Source organism: Trachypithecus francoisi, unplaced genomic scaffold (genome assembly GCF_009764315.1).
Source record: "Trachypithecus francoisi isolate TF-2019V2 unplaced genomic scaffold, Tfra_2.0 Contig01579, whole genome shotgun sequence".
NCBI lineage: Eukaryota > Metazoa > Chordata > Mammalia > Primates > Cercopithecidae > Trachypithecus > Trachypithecus francoisi.
Window position 1 is genome coordinate 34,237,178 of NW_022681442.1, and position 15,457 is coordinate 34,252,634.

Here is a 15,457-nt window from a genome sequence, read left to right on the forward strand (position 1 = left end):
TCCCACCTCAGCCTCCCTAGAGGCAAGCACCACATGCGCAACCTACAGCCTGTTTAGCGGTATAGCATAGGACATATCTCTTGGTAAAATAGAAAATTTGTAGTGGAACCCAAACAGAAACAGCTGTTACAGACTTAGGAAAGGAGCAGAACTATTGCGCCGTTCTCGTGCCTATGTCCGTTAATGGCTGAATCTGGTTTGTGCAGTGGTACACCTGATACTGTTCTATGAGAACCGGCTGAAGGACCATCATCTTGTGATCCCATCTGTCCTGCAGGGTTTGAAGGCACTTGTGAGTTCTCCTTCATTTCATTACGTAACTTTGTTCAAGGGAGCCCTTGTCTAGTTCTCTCCTTGCGCTTTGGTTCACATGCTGAGGAGCAGGTGCCCAAATGTGGGACTAAATTAGTGTTACCAGCTCTACTTCCCTTTTCCCTCTAGCAAGTAAAAGTGTACTTTGGGGGACTGGAAACCAGAGCCCGCTGGAAAGAGCTGCATAGAACTCATCAGCTTGAGAAAGATTCTCACTATTAGTACTTATTCCTCAACCAGGGTGCTGTGATTCTTACAGTAGCTAATTAGGCCTGTTGTAGGGTTGTGTTTTGGAGTCCATGCTGCAATTCCCTCAGTGTTCACATACCTTCTCCTTTCCCCCAGAGCCTGTGTGTGGCCCTGCCCCCAGGGCTGGCTGTTTCTGTGCTTAAAGCCATCTTCCAGGAAGTACATGTACAGGTGAGGGATAACAGTCATGTTGGTGTTTTCCTCTGTCTCCACCCCTTAACATAACTGGGATTCAATAACAAAAATTATTGCCTTCTAAATTCTGAATTCTTTGGGATCTTATGAATGTTTACATGCTCTTCTTCAGCATGTTTATATGCTCTTCTTTGCTACTGGACAAGGAGAGGGGTGCATGCCATTAGATCTGACCTGTATCCTCTTATACCTACAGAAAGTAAGGCATCCATCCATCAGGCAGGTTTGGATTATTGGCACCACTGCTGTGCTGCTGAGTCAATAGCATACCCTTTCTCTGTAGTTTCTCTTAGATTGATCTTATGCTGGTATAAGGAGCACTGTTCACTTAGAGATTATGAAGCAGGAACTAGCTGTGTCAGCTGAGGTATTCTTTGAGCACTTTCTTCACTTCTTTCTCCTCCACCCCCAAGTCCCTGCCACAGGTGGACCGACACACAGTGTACAATATCATCACCAATTTTATGCGAACCCGGGAAGAAGGTAAGAGGCAGAGCCTTCTGGGAAATGTCAAAAGCAAGCACATCCTACTTTTTCCCCTATTTGTAGGACTTATTTTACCTGGGGTTATATAGAAGAGCTGGTATCCTGAGAGAGAATGATAAAGGGAAAGGGGGAGTCCGCTCCCTCCCCGGTGAAGTAAAGGAAGGGTAGAGTTTGTTTTAGCCAGTGTTTTAAATTCTTACCTCCACAGCAATGTGTGTATTGTTGCACATCTCTTTACTGAGTACTTTCTTGGAATGGAAAAAGGGTCAGCCCTGAAAGGAAAAGGGAAGCAGTGATAACAGAGGGAGAATACAGGCCAGGAGAAAGCCCACACTTTCTGTGCTGTGGGACAATATAGTAACCTTATTCTCTCCTTCCCAGAGCTAAAGAGCCTAGGAGCTGACTTCACCTTTGGCTTCATCCAGGTGATGGATGGAGAAAAGGATCCCCGTAATCTTCTGGTGGCCTTCCGCATCGTCCATGACCTCATCTCCAGGGACTATAGCCTGGGTACATCGTGGTAGCCATGATTAGCTGGTTGGAGCTTTATCAGATGAATGAAGCTGATAAGCCAACCTCATTCTTTCTCTGTTGCCACAGGACCCTTTGTGGAGGAGTTGTTTGAAGTGACATCCTGTTATTTCCCTATCGATTTTACCCCTGTAAGTAGCACCTTCGTTGATTGATCATGTATTTGTTGAGTATCTGCTATGTGCCAAGCCCTGTTCTGGGCACTGAGGGTACAGGTTACCAAAATAGACATCCCTGCCCGCATTATTTTATTTTTTAATAAACTAGGAAGTGGAAAAGCGTTTGACATATGAGGAATGATTCAAAGCAGCGTGTATTTGGGCGAATTCTTAAGCTCCTTAACACTGTATTTAGTGCTGAAGGCTACAGGATTGCAAAACACTGTCCCTGCCCTTGAAGGCTGAAACATTTAAGTAACAGTAGATTAGGTAGGAAAATGAGTAGTGCTATAGCTGTTCAGAGAAGACGAGTTCAGTGTGAGCTAGAGTAGGCAGGAACTGACTTCGCAATTAAGATAGGATTTCAGCTGGTTTGTAGGGGATGCATAAGATATGATTCTGGAGTTGGATAGGGCATCTCAGGCTATAGAAACAAAGTGACAAAACAAAGAAGGCACAGTTGTGCACAGTGTACACAAGGTATTTGCTCTGACCCTCTTGGGCCTTCCTCCCACTCTGCAGTTGAGTTCCCTTCTACTGCCAAATACTCAGAGTTTCATCACCATGTGGGTGTGTGTGCTGCAAGCATTAGTGGTTTGAAAGAAATAAAAGGCATTCTGTTGCAGCATGCCAAACAGCATATTGACTCTCATTGCCTTCATAGTGACACCACCATCTTTGCTGTAGCGAATTTCTTACCAGCTTATTTCAGTTGACATTATGTTACTGGGGACCAGCTCTCTCCCGAAATGAATCTTTTCATCTCTTTCATAATCAGAATTCTTATTCTAACTCTATACCCTTGAAATCTTGAAAGATCCTGGTTCAGCCACCACATTCTTCTGTTTTCACTTCGGTTTGTGTGGTTTTTTGGTTTGGTTTGGTTTGGTTTTTGCTTTTTTGAGACAGAGTCTTGCTCTGTCGCCCAGGCTGGAGTGCAGTGGTGCGATCTCAACTCACTGCAACCTCTGCCTTCCGGGTTCAAGCAGTTATCTGCCTCGGCCTCCCAAGTAGCTGGGATTATAGGTGCCCGCCACCACAGCCGGCTAATTTTTTTTTGTATTTTTAGTAGAAATGGGGTTTCACCATCTTGACCAGGCTGGTCTTGAACCCCTGAGTTCGTGATCCACCTGTGTCAGCCTCCCAAAGTGCTGGGATTACAGGTGTGGGCCACCATGTCCAGCCTTTACTTTGTTTTATTTTGTGTTTTGTGTTGGTTTTGAAAAGATAATTCATTCACATGATCCAAAGTCCAAAAGGGTGAGAAATCTCCCTACCATCTTTTTTTCTTCATAATCAACCAAGTTATCAGTTATGTTTGTATCTTTACAGAGCTTTTTCATCTATATATAAGCAAATGCCTTAACACCACCCCCCTAAAATCATAGTGTATGCACATGTGGGCATGTACACACACACACACACTTCTCCTATACTTTGCTTTTTTCACTGAACAGTATGTCTTGGAGAGTGTTCCATGTCAGTATATAAGTTAGTATTTCATTCTTTATGGCTCCATAATATTCCTTTGACCAGAAATAACGAATTTATTTCACTAGTCCTCTGTGGATTGTTGCTAATCTTTTGCTGTTATGAGCAGTGCTACAACTTTCATACATGGGTATAATGATAGAATAAATTCCTAAAAGAAATTGCTAGGTCAAAGAATATATGCATTTATAATTTGGGGGAGAGGAACAGTATTTCATCCAATTTTTGAAAGATTATACAATGAGCACGATTCAACATTTAAAGGGTAGATAATTAAACTCCTTTCATACCCCTTTACTGCCACTGTCCATTTTCCGATTGGAAACAATCACTGTTCACAGCTGTTTATTTTCACAGAGATAATCTAGGCAAAATAAACTTACAGATAATGTTAGGAAAGTTTCTCTCATTCAAGCAGATTTTTGTATGTTGTTCTGCACTGCAGTCTGTCAGAAGCAGAAAGCTCTTATCAAGATATTAATTAAAACAGAGGCACCTGGCTTTAGTGTAACAATTTGAGTTACAGATATTCTTTGTCTTACAAATCAGGGTTTTTATTGTTGTTGGTTCTGTTTTGTTTCGTTTTTGAGACAGGGTCTCACTCTGTTGCCCAAGCTGGAGTGCAATAGCACAATCCTTGCTCACTGCAACCCCTGCCTCCTGGGTTTAGGTGACTCTTGTGCCTCAGCCACCTGAATAGCTGGGACTACAGTACGTGCCACCATGCTCGACTAATTTTTTTTATATATATTTTTTTAGTAGAGATGGGGTTTTGCCATGCTGTCCAGGTTGGTCTCGAATTCCTCACCTCAACTGATCTACCTGCCTCAGCCTCCCAGAGTGCCAGAATTATATGCGTGAGCCACCACGCCCAGCCACAACTCAGTGTTGATCGTGTGCCATCATAGTGGATCTGATCAGTTTAAGGTTCAGTTTCTTCACTATGCTTATATGCTCACTCTAAGAAGAGGCTGGCAAACTTTTTCTTTCTTTTTTTTTTTTTTTTGAGGCAGGCTGGAGTGTAGTGGCACCATCACGGCTCACTGCAGCCTCCACCTCCCTGGATTCTGGTACTCTGGTGATCCTCCCATCCCTGCCTCCTGAGTAGCTGGAACTATAGGCACACGACACTACTCCCAACTAATTGTTGTATTTTTCTGTAGAGACAGGATTTTGCCTTGTTGCCCAGGTTGGTCTTGAATTCCTGGGCTTCCACCTGCCTTGACTTCCCAAAGTGTTGGGATTACAGGCATAAGCCACCATGCCTGGCCAACGTTTTCTATAAAAGGCCAGACAATAGCTTTGTGGGTCATATGGTCTCCTCAACTCTGCTGTTACTGCACAAAAACAGCCTTAGACACAAGAACAGCTACAGTAGCTGTATCCCAATAAAACTTTTATTATCAACATTAAACTTTGAATTTCATATAATTTTCACTTGTCACAAGATATTCTTTTGGTTTGTTTCAAACATTAAAAATGTTAAAACCATTCTTAGCCAAACAATGTCAACAGGTTGATTTTTACTCCTAATGCAGAGTAGATATTGGATCTTCCTTCACCGTCATCCTAGATTCCCTTATCATTTTTCTTGGATCAGATCTCCTATTTCCTGAGTTCACATATTCCTCATTTTGTGGTTTACCCCCTCAGTTTGGTGGTGTACTTCCTTTAATATTTTCCTGTGAGAATGTAGGAAGAAGTGAGGATTTTTTAGATTTGTAAGCCTAAAATGTCTTCAAACATTATGGGTATGTAATTCAGGAATAGAAATTCTAGGCCAGGTGCAGTGGCTCACACCTGTAATCCAAGCACTTTAGGAGGCTGAGGTGGGAGGATCACTTGAGGTCAGGAGTTCGAGACCAGCCTGACCAACATGGTGAAATCCCGTCTCTACTAGAAATACAAAAATTAGCCAGGCATGGTGGCAGGCGCCTGTCATCCCAGATACTTGGGAGGCTGAGACAGGAGAATTGCTTGAACCTGGGAGGTAGAGGTTACAGTGAGCTGAAATCGCACCATTGCACTCCAGCCTGGGCAACAAGAGTAAAACTCCACCTCAAAAAAAAAAAAAAAAAAAAAAGGAATTCTAGCTGGATACAGTTGCACATGTCTGTAGTCCCAGCTACTTGTGAGGCTGAGGCAGAACAATCACTTGAGGCCAGGAGTTTGAAGCTATAGTGCACTATGATTGCACCTGAGAAAGAGGCCAGGTACAGTAACTGACGCTTGTAATCCCAGTACTTTAGGAGGCTGAGGCAGGTGGATTGCTTGAGTTCAGGAGTTCACGACAAGCCTCGGCACCATGGCAAAACCCTGTCTATAAGAAATACAAAAATTAACTGGGTGTGGTGGTTGAGCCTGTAGCCCCTGCTACTTGGGAGGCGGAAGTGGGAGGATGGCTTGGGCTGGGGAGGCAGAGGTTACATTGAGCCAAGATCATGCCTCTGCACTCCAGCCTGGAAGACAGAACCAGACTCAGAAACCAAAAAAAAAAAAAAATTATTTTCTCCTAAGATTTTGAAGGCAATGCTACATTTAAATCTAGTTATTGGCTGGGCGTGGTGGCTCACACGTATAATCTCAACACTTTGGAAGGCCAAGGCAGGCGGATCACCTGAGGTCAGGAGTTCAAGACCAGCTGCTAGCTAACATGGTGAAACCCCATTTCTACTAAAAATACAAAAAAATTAGCCGGGCGTGGTGGCATGTGCCTGTAATCCCAGCTACTTGGGAGGCTGAGGCAGGAGAATCGCTTGAATCCTGGAGGCAGAGGTTGCAGTGCAGCTTGGGTAACGAGCAAAACTCCATCTCAAATAAATAAATAAGTCTAGTTATCTAGTTTTCATTTGCTGTGGAGAAGTCTGAGTTTCTTCTGTTTCATAAACTTCGTATGTACCATTTTTTTCTTCCTCTCTAGAAACTGGTAAGTTTGGTTCTCCCCAATATATTGAAACTTCACAGTGATGTGCCTTGGTATTGGTCTATTTCATGCACTGTGTTGGGCACTTAGTAGGCCCTGTCAGTAGTAACGCATGTCCATTAGTCCTGTAAATTTCTCTTGAATTCTTTAATTGATGATTTCTTCCCCTCTCTTTTCTCTGTTCCTTCATTTTGGAACTCTCATTAATCTTTTGTTGGACCTCTGATTTTCTGACCTTTTGTTTTCTATTTTGTACCTCTGTCTTTTTGTTACTTTATAAGACAATTCCACAGTTTTATCTTTTCTATCAAAGTGCAGTCATGAAAACAAAAACCAGGCCAGGCTCGGTGGCTTACGCCTGTAATCTGAGCACTTTGGGAGGCTGAGGCGGGTGGATCATTTGAGGTCAGCAGTTCCACACCAGCCTGGCCAACATGGCGAAACCCCATATCTACAAAAAATACAAAAATTAGCTGGGTGTGTTGGCGCACCTGTAACCCCAGCTACTTGGGAGGCTGAGACATGAGAATCACTTGAACCTAGGAGGTGGAGGTTGCAGTGAGCCAAGATTGAGCCACTGCAATCCAGCATGGGTGACAGAGTAAGACTCCATCTCAAAAAAAAAAAAAAAAAGTAAATGCCTTCTTTTACTGTGTTTTTGGTGGAGTTTGCGAAGAGGAAAAGGAAAACCTGATTTATGTTTTCAATCTGTGGTCTTGGTACAGAAACCATCAAGGCTTTCTGTTTTCAGAATTACAGCTTTTTATAAGGGTGAAAAAAATGGAAATGTCCATCAACAAGGAATTATTTAGATAAACTGGTACAACCACAAAATGAAATCATAGCCACTAAAACTAATGCTATGAAAGAATAATACCATAAAAATGTTCTTAATATGTTAAGTGAAAAAAATTAAAAACCGCATGTACAAAATTATTTTTAAGTATACAGAAACAGTATATACTAGCACATAGTAACAATGTATATCAGAGAAGAAAGCAATACACGAGAAAGTTAAGCATGCTTATCTCTTAGTGGTGAAATGATAGAAAATGTGTAATCAGATCTTTAAAAATGCCTAAAGACAAAAGTTCCCAAGGAATACATAAAAGGTCAAGCATGTCTTCTTGCTGAGGTGTCATTATCTTACTGTCTTCCCTGATTGGGTATGAGTATCACCCTGTTCTGCAGGGTTACCAGGTTCAAGCCTGTGTTCAAGGGTGGTCTGAAATGTTACACAAACCCACAGCCCTTCTCCCTTTTCCAGCCACCTAATGACCCCCATGGTATCCAGAGAGAAGACCTCATCCTGAGTCTTCGCGCTGTGCTGGCTTCTACACCACGATTCGCTGAGGTGGGTCTAGCCAAGATTAGGGTATATAGCCTCTGCCCATAGACGGTTCTGAAGAAAGAGCAGTAAAAGCATGGAGAAAAAAAGATCTGGTATACATTTTAGGGCATGACACCCTACAAGTGTCTTGTATGGCAGGTATCTTCAAACCTTCGATGTAGAAAACTTTACCATCTCTTCATAATCCAGAGCTGGATTTAGTGGCACACACCTATAGTCCCAGCTACTCAGGAGAGTCTGAGTGGAAAGGATCACTTAAGCCCAGGAGTTCAAGTCCAGCCTGGGCAACATAGGGAGACCCCGTCCCCTCCTACACAAAAAAATAAAATAAATAAATAAACCCAATCCCTATATGGTGCTGTCTTTTAAACTCCTGTAACTTTGTCAACCTGCCTGTTTTTGAGGTAGTGGGGCTCTGGCCACCGCTTGGCAGGAAAGTTAGCTCACAATCATAGCTCCTGACTTGAATATAGCTCCTTGATGTAGTACCTGCTTCTGGGGACTTGATGTGACTCACACACCACCCATCTCAGGCTTAAGATCTTGCTTCTGCCCCACAGTTTCTGCTGCCCCTGTTGATTGAAAAAGTGGATTCTGAGGTTCTGAGTGCCAAGTTGGATTCTCTACAGACTCTGGTGAGTGATTTTTCTCCTTGCAGGACCCAGGTATCTTTTGACAAGTTAGGGGTACTAAAGGATATAGATTCTTGGATAGCCAAGGAACAGTTCGTGGGCCTCAGAAGAGGACACCCAGGATTTGGGCCTCTGTGTCCACCTGAAGTCCCCAGCTGCATACTGTCATGTCCCATCCCATAGTAACTGAGGAAGGGCTGACCAGCACTCCCTCTTTAGGCTTCTATTTTATCAACCAGGGTAATCCACTTTTCTGTTCCCTGAGTAGGACTGTTAAAAATCTTCACTGGTTTTTCTGCTGAGACCAAGGCTCCTCCAGGTGCCGTTATGAACTGAGGTACCTGCACATCCTAGGTGTCTGAGTGTGCACATAACTGATAGCAGCGGTTTCCTTGGCAGAATGCTTGCTGTGCTGTGTATGGACAGAAGGAGCTGAAGGACTTCCTCCCCAGCCTTTGGGCTTCTATCCGCAGAGAGGTGAGTGTTACTCAGATAAATTCACTACCGTTAACTCTCAATTGTCAGGCATGAAGGGAAATAATACATCCTGTCCTTTTCCCTCTGTCATCCCCAGGGCCAAGGTATTATGCCTGGTTATTCAGGAGGCAAGCAGGGGGACATAATTCTAGTTGAATGACGAGAGAGAGTCCCTATGTGATGGTCAGCTGCTTGGTAAGAGCAGTTGATCACCTTTGCACATTACCCACTTCTTGTCCTTCTGTGGCAAGGAGTGCAGGTCATGGTGCCTCTGGCACCGTGGTGAATAGAAAGGCGAGCAGAGCCACTGCTCAGAGTTGGCTTTCTGTTTCTCAGAAAGTATGTGTCTCTGTCCTGAGTGTGACTAAGGACTTGGTAAGAACACACCAGTGAGAAGACACTCAGTTGACGTGTTAATTTCCATTTCTGTGTCCTAGAGGTTCTCACTCTCTTCTCCAACAAGGAAATAGGCAGTGGATTGGTGGGGTCTCATCTGGTGCAGGCTCACCTCAGTAGCCATGGGATCCCTCCCTGACAGGTGTTCCAGACGGCAAGTGAGCGGGTGGAGGCAGAGGGCCTGGCGGCCCTCCACTCCCTGACTGCGTGTTTGTCTCGTTCTGTGCTGAGGGCTGACGCTGAGGACCTCCTTGACTCCTTCCTTAGCAACATTCTACAGGGTAATGGGGCTGTGGCAGCCAGGAAGGGGGAGTGAGCACAATAGAAATGACATTCCTTGCCCGGGTGCGGTGGCTCACGCCTGTAGTCCCTGTACTTTAGGAGGCCGAGGCAGGTGGTCAGGAGTTCAAGACCAGCCTGGCCAACATGGTGAAACCTTGTCTCTACTGAAAATACAAAAATTAGCCGGGCGTGGTGGTGGGCACCTGTAATCCCAGCTACTCAGGAGGCTGAGGCAGGAGAATCGCTTGAAACTGGAAGGCAGAGGTTGCAGTGAGCTGAGATCGCATCACTGCATTCCAGCCTGGGCAACAAGAGCAAAACTCCGTCTCAAATTAAAAAAAAAAAAAAAAATGACATTCCTTAAGAGCCAGTGACCTTTCTTGTTTAGCCCCAACATATTTGGTGATTTGGGGGCGATAGCCCTACTCTGAATTGAAAACAATTTGAATGTTAACTGCTTGTAAACTGTCATGGGTCTCAGTCTCCAACCTCTGTGGACTGTTAGGGGAGTCAGGCACCATTTGGCCTCCTCCCCAGGTCTGTGATGTGCTGCTTCTCTAGACTGCAGGCACCACCTGTGTGAACCAGACATGAAACTGGTGTGGCCTAGTGCCAAGCTGTTGCAGGCAGCTGCAGGTGCATCTGCCCGGGCCTGTGACTATATCACCAGCAATGTACTGCCTTTACTGCTGGAACAGTTCCACAAGCACAGTCAGGTAAGGGAGCAGAATCTTTGGGGGAATGACGGGACCTGTGTGCTAGGTTCCCTTTATCAGAGAGCTAAGTTTTAGCTGGGGCCGACATAGTAGATCTTGGGTTTTGCTCCCATTGGCTGCTGCTGCTGCTTCCCTTACTCACTTTTTCCCTGTCTCTTACATAAAAGGATCATTCTCCCAAGAAGGGAGGATTGCTTGAAGCCAGGAGTTCAAGATCAGCCTGGGCAACAAAGCGAGATCCCATCTCTAAAAAACAAAATTTTTTTTTAATTAGCCAAGCAGGACATGCTGGTTCATGCCTGTAATCCCTGCACTTTGGGAGGCCAAGGCAGGAGAATCACTTGAGGCTAGGATTTAAAGACCAGCTTGGGCAACATAGCAAGACCACATCTCTACAAAAAAAAAAAAAAAAATTAAATTAGCTGTATAAGGTGGCACGCATCTGTAGTCGCAGCCACTCAGGAGGCTGAGGCGAGAGAATCACTTGAACCTAGGAGGTCGGGGCTGCAGTGAGCTATAATCATGCTGCTGTATTCCAGCCTGACTGTGGCAGAGCAAAGCCCCCATCTCTTGGAAGAAAGAAAGGTTTCTCCCTACATCCAGAGTAGCAGGATTGAAATCCCTTAAAATATTCTTTGACTCCAGTACCCCTTGAAACATTCCAGAGCAGCCAGCGGCGGACAATCCTTGAAATGCTCCTGGGTTTCTTGAAGCTGCAGCAGAAATGGAGCTATGAAGACAAAGGTGAGGTTGCCTTCCATTGCAGTGCTCTGGGGACTGTTGAACACTGCAGACTATAAAGGACAGCAGGGCAAAGAGTGCTGTGGAAAAGTAGTCTAGAACAATGGTCCTATTCTGAGGTTGTAGCACAAGAGAACACTTAACAGATGAGATGGATGAGATCTGTTTATTTTTCTCAGTGTGCTTCCTGGATACCCAATGGATTAAGCTCTTTAAATCTGCCCCAGGAGGCGGGGCATGGTGGCTCACACCTATAATCCCAGCACTTTGGTAGGCTAAGGCAGGTGGAAAACTTGAGGTCAGAAGTTCGAGACCAGCCTGGCCAATATGGTGAAAAACCCTGTCTCTACTAAAAATACAAAAATTAGCCAGGTATGTTGGCACATACCTGTAATTCCAGCTACTCGGGAGGCTGAGGCAGGAGAATAGCTTGAACCTGGGAGGCAGAGGCTGCAGTGAGCCGAGATTGTGCCACTGCACTCCAGCCTGGGCAACAGAGACCTTGTCTCAAAAAAAAAAAAATCTACCCCAGGTTGTCTGTATATCACAGCTTAGTCAGGGATATGGAATGTAATGGCTTCCTTCTAACCTGGCCTCTGTCTCTCCCTAGATCAAAGGCCTCTGAATGGCTTCAAGGACCAGCTGTGCTCACTGGTATTCATGGCCCTAACAGACCCCAGCACCCAGCTTCAGCTTGTTGGCATCCGTACACTCACAGTCTTGGGTGCCCAGCCAGGTACATCTTAAGGGAAAGAGAGAAGGATATTGGTCCTTTTCTTGTAAGGCTGCCTTAGTGAAAAGCAGCCTTACTATCCTGTTCTCACTGCAACTCTGGATGATTTGGGATTTCTAATAAGAGGTTGGAAGGGTTGTGATGGCTGCAGGGGAAGAAAGATGAGATTCATGTTCCCTTCTAACTACAGATCTCCTATCTTCTGAGGACTTGGAGCTGGCAGTGGGTCACCTGTACAGACTGAGCTTCCTGGAGGAGGATTCCCAGAGTTGGTGAGAATTTAAAGCAGTGAGATATAGAGCACGCTGTTCCCTGCCTCTGTATTGGCAGCAACAGATCAAGCTAGGACCAGGGCTCTGTGCTTCTGACCCTTGGCTCTCCTTAGGGGAGGTGAGCTCTGTGTTAGGCTCTGGCTGCTAACCGGTTGGAGAGATGTAGGACTGCTCTCTTCTTAGGCTTTAAGAAACTGTGTCAAACTCAGTGGTGTAGGTACTTGAGTTCTACTCTTTAGCAAGGAGGTGTTGGGAGCTCACATTCCTGAATCTGCCTAGTATCAGACCTAGGCAAGAGAGCCATGAGCCAAGGCTCAGCTATTACTCATCTGCTCTGCGCCTCCAGCAGGGTGGCAGCACTGGAAGCATCAGGAACCCTGGCTGCTCTCTACCCTGTGGCCTTCAGCAGCCACCTCGTACCCAAGCTCGCTGAGGAGCTGCGTGTAGGTATGTGTCTCTAATCCTCTGTGGCCCATCCCTTCCCAGCAAGGCTTTGGGGCCTTCGTGCTTGCTATCACACAGTGAACCTTCATCTTATGGGTTGCTTTCAGGGGAGTCAAATTTGACTAAAGGAGATGAGCCCACCCAATGCTCCCGGCATCTGTGCTGTCTGCAAGCCTTGTCAGCTGTATCAACACATCCCAGCATCGTCAAGGAGACACTGCCTCTGCTGCTGCAGCATCTCTGGCAGGTGAACAGAGGTAACTACTAGGAATAATAACCAAGGGACTGGGCTGAATGGGGAGCTGTAGTCAAGTTTGGAGTTGATGCCTCTAAGGCAGTGGTTCTAGCTGTAGCTATACATAAGAGTAACACAATCAACTCTTTTAAAAGAAAAAAAATACTGATGCCTGCGTCCAACTAAATCAGTCTCTGAGGAGAGATGGGACTTGGGCAATAGTACTATTAAGAGTACTCAGCCAGGGCCGCCGCTCATGCCTGTAATCTCAGCACTTTGGGAGGCCAAGACCAGTGAATCACTTGAGGTCAGGAATTTGAGACCAACTTAGCCAACATGGAGAAACCCCGTCTCTACTAAAAATACAAAAAAATTAGCTGGGCATGGTGGCATGTGCCTGTAATCCCAGCTACTAGGGAGGCTGAGGCAGGAGAATCTCTTGAACCTGGGAGGCGGAGGTTGCAGTGACCTGAGATTGCACCACTGCACTCCAGCCTGGCCAGCCTGAGCGACAGAGTGAAACTCTGTCTCAAAAGAAAAAAAGGGCTAGGCATAGTGCCTCACGCCTGTAATCCCAGCACTTTGGGAAGCTGAGGCGGGCAGATCACAAGGTCAGGAGTTGGAGACCAGCCTGGCCAATATGGTGCAAGCCCGTCTCTACTAACAGTTATCTGGGTGTGGTGGCAGGCGCCTGTAATCCCAGCTACTCGGGAGGCTGAGGCAGGATAATCATTTGAACCTGGGAGGGGGAGTTTGCAGTGAGCCAAGATAGTGATGTTGCACTCCATCCTGGGCAGACAGGGTGAGACTCCATCTCAAAAAAAAAAAAAAAAAGTGCCGGGCCAGGTGTGGTGGCTTACGCCTGTAATCCCAGCACTTTGGGAGGCCAAAGCTGATGGATCAGTTGAGCTCAGGAGTTTTGAGACCTGAACAGCCTGTGCAACATGGCAAAACCCCATCTCTACAACAAATACAAAAATTAGCCAGGAGCAGTAGCATGGACCTATAGTCTCAGCTACTTGGGAGGCTAAGGCAGGAGAATCACTTTGAGCCCAGGAGGTGCAGGTTGGAGCAAGCCGAGATTGCTTCACTGCACTCCAGCCTGACCTGGGCAACAGGAGTAAAGCCCTGTCTCCAAAAAAAAAAAGAGTACCTAGGTAATTTTCATGTGGGGCAGAATTGAGAGGCATCACCCTAAGGCCATGGTGCTCAAAAGATGGTCTGTTAACCAGCAGCATGGGCGTCATCTGGGAGCTTGTTAGAAGTGCAGAATCTCAGGCCCTCACTGATCAGAATCTGCATTTTAACAGTGTCCCCTGGTAACTCGGAGACCGTTGAGTTTGAGAAGCACTGCTCCAAGGCAAAAGTGACAGCAGTCTGCCCTGTGGGTAGATTCAGGCCTGCCGTGGTTGATCCAGCAGCTGTTACATAGTAGAATGAATACTAGACTTGGATTATAACTTGGGCTTGATTCCTGACTTTGCACTTCCTGTGACCCTGGAAAAGCCACTGATCATTTATTTCATCGTGCCTCCATGTCCTTCTCTATAGAGTGAGGGAAATTATACTTCTAGGATTGTTACGAAAAATAAGGGGAGAATATATACAAGTGTTTCTGCTGCAGAGCCTGGAACAGAGCAAGTCTCAACTATGAAGTCTGAATAGATCAGAAAGAACAGCCAGGAGAATAAAGTGACTCAGCTTTTTAATAAGGCACTCTTGGTCTCTTCAGTCACTCATCTTTGTTCTTCTCATCTGCTGTGTATTAGAAATACCTGAAAGTGCTTTTAAGAAAACCTTACAGAGAACACTTTCTCACCAACAGGGAATATGGTTGCACAATCCAGTGACGTTATTGCTGTCTGTCAGAGCCTCAAACAGATGGCAGAAAAATGTCAGCAGGACCCTGAGAGCTGCTGGTATTTCCACCAGACAGCTATACCTTGCCTGCTTGCCTTGGCTGTGCAGGCCTCTATGCCAGGTAACTTTCCACCTCTCCTTCCTGGCCTTTGGGAACTCTGCCCTCTGCTGGTGTTGAACACCACTGCCACCCTCTGGGTATTGGTACTGTGTTTTGTATCATCAGAGGTTTATTTTGAATCCTTTGTCCTCAGAGTTGAGATTTCATTTCATAGCAAAGGGTGCCACCCTGACCAATGGCAGGAACCAAAAGCCACTAGTGTTAGCAACGTTCAAAAGAATGCACACCTTTTCCCCTTGAAGTGCTATGTGATTAGTTTACTTAGAATTGGACTCTGGAGTCAAGCCCACCTGGTTGGGTTTCAGCCTCAGCTCTACCACGTGCTAATTTAGGTGAAGCTATTCAGCCTTTCCAAGCCTCAATTTCCTCACTTGTAAGATGGAGATAGAGTACCGTCTAGGCTGGCACCATGGTTCACACCTGTAATCCCAGCACTTCAGGAGGCCAAGATAGGAGGATCACTTGAGTCCAGGAGTTTTGAGACCAGCCTGGGCAACACAGGGGACCCTGTTCCTACAAATAGTCAGGCATAGTGGTGCATACCTATAATCCCAGCTGCTCAAGAGGCTGAGGTGGGAGGATAACCTGAGCCCAGGAGTTCAAGGCTGCAGTGAGCCATGATTGTGCCTCTGCACTCAAGCCTGGGTGACAGAGCGAGATCCTGTTCCTGTCTCAAAAAAAAAAAAGAAAGAAAAACTATTTCACAGGGTAGTTGGTAAGGACTAAATAAGATAGTGTGTAGTACCTGCCACACAGGAAGTACTCAGTATATGATAGTTGCTATAAATAATAAGGACTCATGAAGATAAATGCATGTTTTTAATTTTTTCAGAAACCAACATTACTGTTTTT

The 15,457-nt window shown here is 45.6% G+C and overlaps 1 protein-coding gene across 8 annotated transcripts in view; it reads left to right on the forward strand.

Annotated features, from left to right (window-relative positions):
• Window positions 1-15,457, forward strand: part of MMS19 (MMS19 homolog, cytosolic iron-sulfur assembly component) — a 41,422-nt gene that overhangs the window by 21,294 nt on the left and 4,671 nt on the right. For 5 of the 8 annotated variants that reach the window (XM_033186875.1, XM_033186891.1, XM_033186900.1 and 2 more), the window contains 16 exons: window positions 207-292; window positions 658-732; window positions 1,170-1,239; window positions 1,624-1,752; window positions 1,843-1,904; window positions 7,613-7,699; window positions 8,257-8,331; window positions 8,728-8,805; window positions 9,344-9,482; window positions 10,045-10,199; window positions 10,865-10,943; window positions 11,551-11,676; window positions 11,864-11,945; window positions 12,292-12,392; window positions 12,497-12,646; window positions 14,450-14,605. In XM_033186875.1, the coding sequence (XP_033042766.1) occupies window positions 207-292; window positions 658-732; window positions 1,170-1,239; window positions 1,624-1,752; window positions 1,843-1,904; window positions 7,613-7,699; window positions 8,257-8,331; window positions 8,728-8,805; window positions 9,344-9,482; window positions 10,045-10,199; window positions 10,865-10,943; window positions 11,551-11,676; window positions 11,864-11,945; window positions 12,292-12,392; window positions 12,497-12,646; window positions 14,450-14,605 (1,650 nt within the window). Of the gene's footprint in view, window positions 1-206; window positions 293-657; window positions 733-1,169; window positions 1,240-1,623; window positions 1,753-1,842; window positions 1,905-7,612; window positions 7,700-8,256; window positions 8,332-8,727; window positions 8,806-9,321; window positions 9,483-10,020; window positions 10,200-10,864; window positions 10,944-11,550; window positions 11,677-11,863; window positions 11,946-12,291; window positions 12,393-12,496; window positions 12,647-14,449; window positions 14,606-15,457 lie in introns of those variants that run through there. The other 3 variants (XM_033186884.1, XM_033186927.1, XM_033186935.1) reach the window with 3 other exon arrangements.